We start from the raw sequence: 12,604 nt of genomic DNA, 5'->3' as shown, positions 1-12,604 counted from the left end.
TCCGGGCACACACACTCTTAGCCCGTCTTCCACTCATGCCACAGTATCGACGTGCACGGCTATACTGTTGCCAGCAGAGGACCACTTCGAAGATGGAATGATGCGCTGTAATCTTCAGCGATGAAAGCAGATTCAGTCTGCGCGCAAGTGACGGTCGTGTGCGCGTACGACGTAGACCTGGTAAGTGCTGTCTCATAGAGTGCATTTGCCGAAGACACAGTGGCCCCCCTCATTTCTTATGGTCTGGGGTGCGATAGACTACAACTCTCGTTCACCTTTGGTGTTTCTGAGGGGGGCACTAACCAGTGATCGGTACATGCAGAATGTTGTTAGACCCGTTCTTTTTAAATGTGTTCTTCCAACAGGATAACGCTCAGCCGCACACTGCCTGTGAAGTTCAACGTGCTGAGCAAGACGTGCAGCAACTTCCATGCTCAGCACTTGTCTCCAATCTAGTACTTGTGGAATAATGCGACTCTTAAAGAACTACGTGAACACGTCGAGGAGGCCTGGTATAACGTATCCCAGGACAATATTCGCCATATGTACGATCAGCTGTATGCCGAAGTCAGCGCTTGCATTGCTGCCCATGGAGGCTTCATAGCGTACTGGTATGGTTGTTTCAGCCCTGGTCGGTACAGGGTACCTCAGAACCGCTTATACTATTGATCTGTCAATGTAATCATTTCATGTACTCCATACGCTCTGTTGAAACACTCAATCTTGAGCGATTTTTAAACCTCTAAAAGCGTGTATTAATCTTTTTCCGGATGTGTACCTATATCTAATGGGTATACTTGGAAGGAGAGACAGCATTGGTCGTATATTTTTGTTTATTATTGCAAAATAGATTTTCGGTCACTTAGTGACCATCTTCAGTGCTGTAATTATAACTTAAAATAGTAAGCACTGGTGTCAATAAGCTTACGGCGATCACATAGACTCTATAGACACTAATTTAAGTTATAATTACAGCACTGAACATGGTCACTAAGTGACCGAAAATCGATTTTGCGATAATAAACAAAAATATACGACCAATACTGTCTCTTCTTCCAAGTATACCCATTATCTGTTCGTAGTGCACAGGACACTATGGAGTCGCCAATCAATATATCTAATGGGCATTCAAAAACTTTCCTTTTGAATGCGTTGCTCCAGCCTATCTGCAACCCAGTGTGACACCGTCCTAATATCGTGTAGGGTCCCCGCGAGCACGCAGAAGTCCCGCAACACAACGTGGCATGGACTCGACTAATGTCTGAAGTAGTGCTGGAGGGAACTCACACCATCAACCCTGCAGGGCTGTCCATATATCCGTAGGAGTACGAAGGGGTGGAGATCTCTTCTGAACAGAACCTTGCAAGGCATCCCAGATATGCTCAGTAATGTTCATGTCTGGGGAGTTTGGTGGCCAACGGAAGCGTTTAATCTGAGAATAGTGTACCTGAAGCCACTCTGTAGCAATTATGGACATCTCGGGTGTCGCATTGTCCTGCTGGAATTGCCCAAATCCGTCGGAATGCGCAATGGACATGAGTGTATGCAGGTGATCGGACGGGGTGCTTACGTATATGTTACTGCTCAGAGTCGTATCTAGACGTATCAGGGGTCCCTTATCACTCCAACTGCACATGCCCCTCATCATTATATAGCCTCCGCCAGCTTGAACACTCCCTTGCTGACGTGAAGGGTCCACAGATTCACGAGGTTGTCTCCGTACATCCGTTCGATACAATTTGAAACGAGACTTGTGTGACCAGGTAACATATTACCAGTCATCAACCGTCCAATGTCGGCGTTGGCGGGTCCAGGCGAGGCATAAAACTTTGTGTTTTGCAGTCGTCAAGGGTACACGGGTGGGCCTTGGGCTCCGAAAGCCCATATCGATAATGCTTCGTTGAATGGTTCGCAAGCTGACGCTTGTTGATGACCCAGCATTGAAATCTGCAACAGTTTGCGGAAGGGTTGCACTTCTGTCACGCTGAACGATTCTCTTCAATCGCTGCTGGTCCCGTTCTTGCAGGATCTTCTTCCAGCCGCAGCGATGTCGGAGATTTGACGTTTTACCGGATTCCTGATATTCACGGTACGCTCGTTAAATGGTCGTACGGGGAAATCTCCACTTCATCGCTACCTTGGAGATCCTGTGTCCCATCCCTCGTAGTCCGACTATAGCGTCTCGTTCAAACTCACTTAGATCTTGATAACCTGCCATTGTAGTAGCAGTAACGGATCTAACAATTGCGACAGACGCTTGTTGTGTTATATAGGCGTTGCCGACCGCAGCACCGCATTCAGCCTCTTTACACATCTCTGTATTTGAATACGCATGTCTATACAAGTTTCTTTGGAGCTTCAGTGTACGTAGGCAAGAGGCCTTCGAAAGGAAAATTTTTGATCGCCTCTTGTATTTATATTTCATCCACATTTAAAAAGAACTGCCATTCTTTACACGAATTAGAAAGTATATTCAAGTGTTTCTGCATTTTTATGACACTTTAAATCTTCCTTTTTGTCACTCAATTGCCAGCTACGTGGGTTGTTCAATAAGTAATGCCCCACTTTCTTTTTAAAGCCATTAACATACATAGAGCAACGTGCTTGTTGGTGCTTCACATTTGATGTTTTTTCTGTGCGCCGGTGAAGTTTCGAAGCGTTCTGACAGATGGCAGAGCCGTAGTGAAGAGTCAAAATGGTGTCTACATGAGACTCACGTTACAAGAATTGTGCTGTTATTGCATTCTTATGTGCAGAAAAAGAAACCGTGGTGAACATTCATAAACGTTTGTGTGCGGTGTACGGCGATGCTGCAACTGATAGGAAAACAGATGGACGATGGGCAAAAAAAGTTACAGCCTCAGGACATGCAGAAACAGAGCTCCATGATCAGCCACGCTCAGGACGTCCTGTCACAGCCACTGCTCCAACCACATGCTGAATCGTGCGGGTGCCATTATTCGTGACAACTGGCGCATCACAACCTGACAATTGGCTCTACAGTTGTCGGTCAGCATTGAAAGTGCGTCTGCAATGATCGAGACTCTCGGATATTCAAAGAGGTGCTCACGATGGGTTCCACGAATGCTCACAGCGGACCACAAGGTTCCAAGAAATGCCATTTCATCTGAATTGTTGGAACGGTTTGAGATCGACGGAGAGGCCATTGTGTCATGAAACACTACGATGGACGAAAGCTGGGTGCACCACTTAGCACCGGAAACGTGGCTACGCCTACAGGACAAGAGCTTTTAGCAGCAGTAGAATGTGATGGAGACTACGTAGAAAAATAGGACGTGGACAAGACATGTTGATGTATGTTGTCACCAAATTCTGACTCTTAACAATAAACATGTTCTGAGAAAGAAAAACGAGGGGCATTACTTATTGAACGACCCTCGTAGTATAACGTGATGAAATGTGTTATTCGTCGCCGTTGAGCTCTTACAAACCACAAAGGACACCCCCCCCCCCCCCCCACACACACACACACACACACACATACATACATACAAACTTCTCTTATTCAGACATTCTTCTACACCATCGCACATACCATAAGAAACTACATGCGATATTATCTTGTTTACAAATGTGTCGAACACATTTAGTAAATCTAGGAAGATGGGATCAACTTGCTCACTTGCATCCAGCCATTTGTAAGATATCGTGAGTAAATAAAGCAAGCTGTATTTTTACAAAAATGGCTCTCCCTACATCCGCGGTGATTCTGGTGCGTGTGACAGTTTCCATTTTGTTTTATTTTGTGGATTTCGATTTTAATTAATCCTCATACACCACCCTTCAACGGGATGCAGTGTGTCGAAGTTTACATGATTTCCTGGATAAAATATGCAGAAACCCCAGCACGTTAAAAGACACTGGCTGAATTGATGCCTAAAGGAAGAGCTGTTAATAGTAATGGAAGATAAGCTGCTACTTAGACCAGCTACGGACTATCAAGAATACAGGCCTTTCGATCAAACCATATCTGAGGCTAATAACCTCTTGATGCCGTTATCTCTGACACTAACTTACCTGACAAAGTAGATTTTTTCATGGGTATTTGTAGCAACAACGCTTCTGCTTGCAAAATAGAATTTACGTACAGGAGATTAAAGAAGAGGCATTCGTGAAAGAGCACCAAGGGCACAATGAATCTGCTTAAAAACGAACGCCTTTCACAGTTATTCAATAGACGTTCCTAATATTTAGCCGCTAGTAACGCGACATGAATATAATAGAAAAACTGTGCGTGCATGTGTGTGTGTGTGTGTTTGTGTGTGTGTGTGTGTGTGTGTGTGTGTGTGTGTGTGTGTGTTTGCGAACGCACTAAGCGAATTTGTATATATTAAACAGTTAATATCTGACGAAGATCAGCGACGGAACCCGTATGGTACAAACTGAAGACAGATATAGTAAATAATAACAGGTGTTGTGAGTGCAGTAAATGTCATGTTACTCGGATTTAACTTTTATCCTTCAGTAACGTCAGAGCAGTAAAACAGATATTTGGTCGCTGACCGAAGGGCAACTTTGTTGACGCAATGCTATTTGGTCATTGACCGAAGGGCAGCTTTGTTGACGCAATGCAATTATTAAAGTCCTCTGTTGGTTTAGAGCTTCACTACGTAAGTCTCAGAGCATTTTTACGTATTTTCGTAGATCTAGCACTCACTCACAGGATCATTCCGTATTTTCAGTCGTACACTGGCAGTAGTAAGATGAGACCAGGTCACCACAAACAGTTTCAATGAGATAAATTGCATGGGGCATTTTGTCGCCTCGCTGGGGGCTGATGACTGTTGCAACGAAATAAAAAATAGTATTCACTTTCACAGTAGGTAACATATTCCAATATAATCCACGACAAACTTTTCGTCAAGAGCGTACAAACCAGATCAGCAAAGACAGAATGAGGTGGCGCAGCAGTAAGACACTGGACCCATATTCGGCATTACGGTGGTCCAAATCCTCGCCCACCCATCTATATTTAGGATTTCCGTAATTTTTCTAAATCATGAAAGCCGGGATGGTTTTCTGCCATATCCTCCACCAGTTTAAATGAAATGTAATTATGTTCATTTTTGTACTAATTTTTTTAATTATGGACATCGTTATCCGTACTGAGCGCCAGTGGAACCGTAGAGTACTATTTAATGAGAGTATGTATGTGATGCTGACAAAGTACTTAACAATTTAGTCAGCTATCTACAAGATGAATGAACATCATACAGTCGACAATTTAGTGGCTCACCATGAAAATTTTTTTTAATAATGACTTACCGAAAATATCACACAGTAAGGCATTACTGGATGAATGTACATCAACTGATTAATTTCTCTATAATTATAGCAATGAAATGAATTTCATAACTGGCTAAACTGACTTGATAATTATTGTTGTTGTTACATTTTCTGATTTGGTGATTTTAATATACTGTGTTGTTTGCAACTAGTAGAGCCACAAAGTTTTTGATTTTCTGCAGATAATCTCCAGTTGCTGATAGTGCTAAAAAATTCAATTTCTTCTCAAAAATGGTTACTGGTAATGAACTTCAAGTGGCACACCCTGTCTAATAACAGCCATCAACAACTGATACACAGACAAATGTGTCCTTTCAAAGTAGGGCAGTTATGTACAGCTCAAGGACAGGGTACTAAGTGTAGCCGGGATAAGAAGCAACTCTTCGATATATTTTTTTAATTCTTACAAATACATTCGTAGCACACGCATTTGTATTTTACACTGGGAACCAAATATGTACTACTATATGCCTGCAGGCATGTGTTATGAACTCTTAAAAATGTTTTTTTCGACCACAGAAAAATTAAATACATTTATACATATTACAAAATATGTTACATTTTTTGGACAGCTCTACAGATCGTTCACTAAAAGAAATAATAAGAAGATTAACCATATCAGTAATACAATTCATCTGTGGAGGAAATTATGTAGCTTTCATAGACTTTAACTTGGTTCTTGATATACTGTATCAAAAACTTAAAACACAACACGCTGCCAACCACAAAAAATATTGAGACAGCATGGCAAACTGAGTGTAAACCATATTAATACATTTTGATAACACTGAGAAATTAGACATGGAAATAACTATCATTATCGGTTAATAGAACAGTTATGCAGAAGAAGATTGAATCCACAAAAGAAATAAATTACGATACAAGATTCTCAGTCTCAGCTTATCCGTAAAAGAAGCATACTGACAAAACGATCGATTCGATTACATTACGTTTATGTCAAAAAGGAGTATTTATATCGATTTTCATACGTTTCTTTCTATGTTGTCGAAAATATTTTTTGCCTGTGAGAAACGTTTTGGACGTAGAAAACAATTTACAAAATTTCCGAATTTACAAATCATGTCGCGGTATTTATAAAACTGTCCAGCATGTAGAACAGTTCTATAACACGCCTTATTATAAGTCCATTTTAAATTCCATGTAGTAATACACAAAATACAAGTTGTATTCCTATCCCAGTTCTCGAGGAAAATGTTCCATTGTAAAGATTCCTTTATACTGGATACGTAATTTCCTCTTATGGCACATTAATTGCATCAAATACCACACTGCTGGCATTAAGATGAATATGGGGCATATTTATAGAACTCAAAATTTCATAGTAACAGATAAATACAGAAAGACATTGGACTTCTCCTCTATTAATAGCAGTTCTTACAGAAGAGAACATAATATAATGTTATTGAGATAGCCAGTTTATTTCCTTCATTTTTATCATAAATAGTTGCTACTACTAACGTTATTCACGAAAATCTTGTATTTTGTACCATAGGTTCCTCACAAATGACACGATCCATGAAGATCGTATCGGTTGCCAAGAACATTTGGTGTATGTGATCTGTTTTTATTGATGTCGATGTCAGCACATCAGAGAATTTACAAATGTAATCGCACATCTGAAGCAGAAATATATTCATCTCACGTTCACGTACTTTTCCGGTTGATTATCATTACTGAGTATTACGTCTGCCAATAAGCTGAAGATAAAATTCGTGTTTCTGGAAAAGCCATTTGACTCAAATATTCGTTCCCAAGACATGTGACTTGTCGCTATTTCATTGGATTTACACATTTTATAGAGGAACTATGTTCTAGCTTGGGAACTTAATTTCTGAGATACCCGGTTTGACTGGCTGAGAGGGATGGAAAAGTGTTTGGGGTCCCAAAAAACGAAGACTCTGATTCTGCCGAATAAATTTTATTCAGATACTCCCTCGGATGAAGCTCACGCTGCTGCTAGTACTTGCACTGCTAAGAACAGGTCATAAGCCCTTTGATCACTAACAGTTGTAACACAGAGAGAGTACTTATTAAAATTTTTTGGAGTTTAGCGTCGTAGTACTGTTGTTGCACACTCAATCTTCATACGCTACTGTAACTTCTGAGTCCTCCTTGCAGGCTAACAAAGTTTTGGTGTCGCTGTAGAAGAGGAGAATACTGAAATGCCTACAGTCGTGGGAAACTAGCATTAGCATAAGCAAGTTGCGGTAATATCGAATAGAACTACGACAAATAAGCAACCTGTTACCAAAACTTTTAGCTTGAATGCGGCGTGCATTGTCCATCCTTCCAATAAGGTTAAAGGTACAGTAATAATTATCGGAACACGAAGGCAGAATGACGAGACGTATGAAAACCACAGCTTCGAAATTTTTCCTGAAATCAAACATACATCTACCAATAAAGACGAACGAGAATCGTCATGCACTGTTAGCTATGAGTCAGAGAATCTATGTCCATCCGTCTCGTTGAATGGATGTTTTGTTTTGCTCATACTGGCACCTTCCTCACACGGTCTATGAGAACTGTATCTGAGGCTTTGTTATACATTACTGTGTTGAGTTTTCATTCACACCAAACACTTGCGCATGACTTACGTGGACCATTCGGCGCCCATGAGGCATAAGGAAATTGTACATTTACTAACAGCACGCCATCCGTACTAGCGGACCCCAATTGTTTTCTTCAACAGACCAAGAAGTCGGTTTTGTAAATCAATATTAGCACACGGCAATGGCCATAGTCTTGGAAGTCATTTATCACCAAACCTCTGAACAACATGTCAATGATTCTGTATTTGGATGTTGCAGAGCCTGGTATGTCATTGATTAAACTGAACCAGTACTGAATACAGCTTGCTATGTAGCACTCCTTATGGAGTAATAAGCGAGGGAATTTGCCGTGATAACAACGCATGTTGCCAGGTCTTCAGACAGCGACTGAAGAATTCAGTCGAATGTCTCGATCAAAGATCAGTCATTGCGAAAAGCACTGTCACCCTAGATGACAGAATATGTTTCTGCATGTATCTACGCATCCATACAACTTCTCGCGTCGAGGAGGAGCGAGAGGAAAGGGGTGGGGAGGAGGGTGATGAATACTACAGCTCCTCTGTTGGAGGAAAGATAGCAAAGAGTGAGATGAGGAGGAGGGCGAGGGGGGGAGGAGACTGGAACCCCTGTAAAGTAACACTGCGAAGTGGAATATTTAAGGGCAGAACAGAGCCATCAGAGCGGTAAATCCTTCAGATTGTAATCTTGAATAATCGAGAAGCTTGAATGTTACGTACCACCATATTTCACAACATAGTTTACAAGTAATGATATTTATTGTTGTTATTGACATTCAGATTACTTGCTTTATTTGAGATGAATGGGAAGTTGTACGAAGTAGTTCAGCATGCAACAATGGGTTAGCAGAAGCAGTGGGACAAACGTGGCTAATTGTTTAATTAATGTTGCACTATATGCCTATGGATGACTCTCAGACATTACTTTGTGAATCCAGTGAAGAGCAACAACGCGATTACGGCGGAAAACCTTGAACGAGTTGTGCAGTAATCAACAGAGGCCCGCAGTTGACGGCTTACGGATGGCAAAAACAGCATCTTTGCCCTACGATTCATGGACTTCTCTATACTATAGATGGAGCCATGTGGAGTAGAATATTCTAATGTGAAGATTGCTCATAAAACTCCAAGCAAACATTATCCATGCCCAAAACCCTCCATCTGCAGCACCAATGCTGTTTCGGGCTGCTGAAGAAGGGAGGAAGGATGATTAGAGTTTAATGTCCCATTGACAGTGTGGTTACTAGAGACAGTGGCTGCTGAGGAGACATCTGTTGACTAGAGCCAATACCTCATAGATATTATAAATGTGTGTGGAGTGAGGAATTTCCCAAGTATATTTGACAGATTTCCCACAACTTTATGCACTTCAGTGTATACTGGAACACTAAATCAGAGTTAGGATTGATGTGAAATTCCGACATACTTGCTGGTGGTTGTAGTGTAAAGCATACGAAACAAATCTGAGATAATAATTGTGAGCAATTAATGTGGGAACTGAAAAACACACACTCAGGTATTTCAGTCTTTCAGCAAGTCTTCCTGTTAAATCACTAGTCGAAGCACATCGAGGGAAAGCTGTTCCATACTCAAAAAGCTGTTGAAAACTGGTGATGATTGCCGCCACTGGAACGTACCGAAGCCCAGTGTAGACGAGTACAGCTGGAAGCACTGCCAGCGAGGGTGGAGGCAGGCTTGGCGCAGATGGGTAGCCCGCTACCTGCGGGTGCGCTACCTGCTCTTGCGGGCGGACAGGGGAGGCACATCCTTGCCGTAACGGGCCAGCACCTCGCGCTTGAACGCCTCGAACTGGCGGCCGTTGTGCGAGTTTTGTCGCTCGCGCCACGAGGGACGCCCCTTCTTGGTCTGCAGGCCCCAGTGGATCGTGAACACTGGCGACAGCACCTTGAACTGGTAGCCGGCCACGTACATCTCGTACACCTGTTGAGCAGAGAGTATGGTCTAAGTCAAAGAGCACTTGGTACTTTTATGTGTACATAGACGAAGGAAGCTCGCAGGACAAAGAATTAGCCACTCCCTCAAAAGAGCACACTGGTCTGGTCTCTCTGGAGCACGGCAGATAATGTAGAACTATCCTTCTACTGCAGATGAGCGTTATGACAGTCAAGTGATGAGCATATGGCAGTCGTTGTTGGAAGAATGGTCGATGTGGAGATGTGACAGAATGAACGACAGGAGCTATCGTGTTTGGACATATCCTGACCATACTACGAATGAAGTTTTCCAGTTTGTTAGTGTACCAATGCCTACTGTCTCTACAAGAAAAGGTTTACCGCATGTACCCATGTAGAACCATGTAAGAAGAATGCTCACAAAAATATCCTAACTGAAACCAACTGCAGACGAGTGGCACGTCTTCTCAATGACAACTGGTTTCAAACCCGATAGCAGCTGATGTTGTCAGTGAATGCAACTCCATCTCAACCAGCTAACCAGCGAACATTACAAGGGGAACCGCTTGCAGTAGGCGTTTGAAGCCGTGTACGTCGCACGTAGTAGGCATAAAGCTGCACCAAGTAGCCTGTTAAATCTCCCAATCTTTGTCCCACAGAAAATGAGTGAGACTATTTGAAACAGTGGGTCAAACGTGGCACTCAAATTCCTTGCAGTTTTGTAGCTCTGTGGAATCTAATCATCAATGTTTGGCTTCAGTTGGGTATGGAATACCTGACGGAACTTGTCTGACTACCTCGCCGAAATGGTTCCGTTATCAGGGCTGAGGCTGTGTTACACGGTATTAGTGGGATCTCTCCTGGGAGTGACTAATTTTTAGCGAGATGTGCTTGTTTAGAAATTAAATTCATCTTAGCTTTTTATTATTAATTATTTAGCAAACTTTAAACCTTCTTTTTCTGTGTTGCAAATCCATTCACCTGACAGAAAAATACGCAGAACTGTTACAGTAGTACACTGGTGAATCTCCCTTAAAGATGGTATGTCCGTCCAATCAGTTGTATCCAGAAGTGATTAGTATCATTTTCGAATTACGTAACTCAGCTACTCCGAATATATAATTTAGATGCGTGTAGCTGGAGCCCGCCTCCCCATCCCCTTTGGTCTGGCACGGCAGGTGCATAGGGTAACGTGGAATTCCACATCAAGACAACGAGCGAGGTGGCACAGTTGTTAGGACACTGGACACGCATTTTGCAGGACGACGGTTCAATCCCGCGACCGGCCATCCTGATTCAGGCAAATGCTGGGATGGTTCCTTTGAAAGGGCACGGCCGATTTCCTACCCCATCCTTCCCCAATCCGATGGGGCCGATGACCTAGCTGTTTGCTCCCCTATCCCAAATCATTCACTCACATTAAGACAGCAATCGGTTTGATTTTCAGAACACACGAGTCATAACTCTAAATATTGTGTTTTATCCGCATCATTCGAATAGAAAACATGGTAGAATTCACCTCTTTGAGACCTGCTATATTCAGAGCAGAAATCGCTGGTTTTTATCCGAAAAAGCAATATTGATATAATCACAGTTTATAGTCATGACGGGAGGTTACACATCCTTTTGTGGGAACGTTCCTTCAGCTCATTAACGTAGACGCAATCTTACGATATATATACATATATGTGTGTGTGTGTGATCGCTCGCGAGCGCTTATATATACTGATAAGCCAAGATATTACGGGCACCTGCTTAATAGCTTATTAGTCAACCTTTGGACAGCAACACAACGGCAGTTCTGGGTGGCATGAAATCTACAAGTTCTTCTGGAGTTATATAGCAGCAGAAGATTACGCACAGGCCATGCAGTTAATTATGAGCCGATGGTTTGTGGCTGCGGAGCTGGCGCCCGACATCATTCGAGGTATGGCTCAAATGGTTCAAATGGCTCTGAGCACTATGGGACTTAACATCTATGGTCATCAGTGCCCTAGATCTTAGAAATACTTAAAGCTAGCTAACCTAAGGACATCAGACACATCCATGCCCGAGGCAGGATTCGAAAATGCGAGCGTGGCAGTCGCGCGGCCATTCGAGGAATGTTCCCTCGGGTTCACATAGGGCGAATTCGGGACCAAGTCATTTACGTGAATTCACTATCCGTTCCTCAAACCACTGCAGCATGCTTATGGCCTTCTGATACAAATTGTCATGCTGCTGGAAGATACAATCGTTTTTGCGGAAGACATCAGTCATAAGGGATGCAGGTGACCCACAATAATATTCACATTGCCCACAGCTGTCATGATGACTTCAGTTATTACCGCATGTCCCATGGAAGCCCACGTGAATATCCTCTACAAGCATAATACTGCACTCACCGGCCTGCGTCCGCACATTCGTTCTTTGCAGCGGGATGCCGAAGGTTTGCTTGAGTTTCTTCCCCTTGCGCAACAAGGGGAAGATGCTACATGCACATTTCGCTACTGATACAAGACCTCCAAAGAACCGCTGACTGCATTCCCCTGGATTTTTCTGGCTATGGTCTTTTCGAAGATGAAATGCACAACACGTTCGTCAATAAAGTTGAAGAACTGGAGTAGCTCACTGTACAGTTCTGTCAATATTTACGAGATGATCCGGTTGTGTATGAAACAATTCGTAACTCACCACAGAGACGAGGGCAGTATTAGCTCTAAAGGCGACAACGACACGCAAAACACCTCCTTTAACAGGTATGAGGGCATAGTGAATTGTAACATGCAATTCGCCAACATAATATTGTAAAATA

The 12,604-nt window shown here is 42.6% G+C and overlaps 1 protein-coding gene across 1 annotated transcript in view; it reads right to left on the bottom strand.

Moving 5' to 3' along the window:
- Positions 1-9,478: 9,478 nt before the first annotated feature.
- The window catches only part of LOC124622913 (beta-1,4-glucuronyltransferase 1), a 102,026-nt gene continuing 98,900 nt past the window's right edge, over positions 9,479-12,604 (bottom strand). Inside the window, exon 6 of the mRNA XM_047148702.1 lies at positions 9,479-9,838. Within this exon, the coding sequence (XP_047004658.1) occupies positions 9,629-9,838 (210 nt within the window). The 3' untranslated portion in view covers positions 9,479-9,628. The remainder of the gene's footprint in view (positions 9,839-12,604) is intronic.

This window comes from Schistocerca americana, chromosome 7 (genome assembly GCF_021461395.2).
Source record: "Schistocerca americana isolate TAMUIC-IGC-003095 chromosome 7, iqSchAmer2.1, whole genome shotgun sequence".
NCBI lineage: Eukaryota > Metazoa > Arthropoda > Insecta > Orthoptera > Acrididae > Schistocerca > Schistocerca americana.
This window is presented reverse-complemented; position numbering and strand designations above follow the sequence as displayed.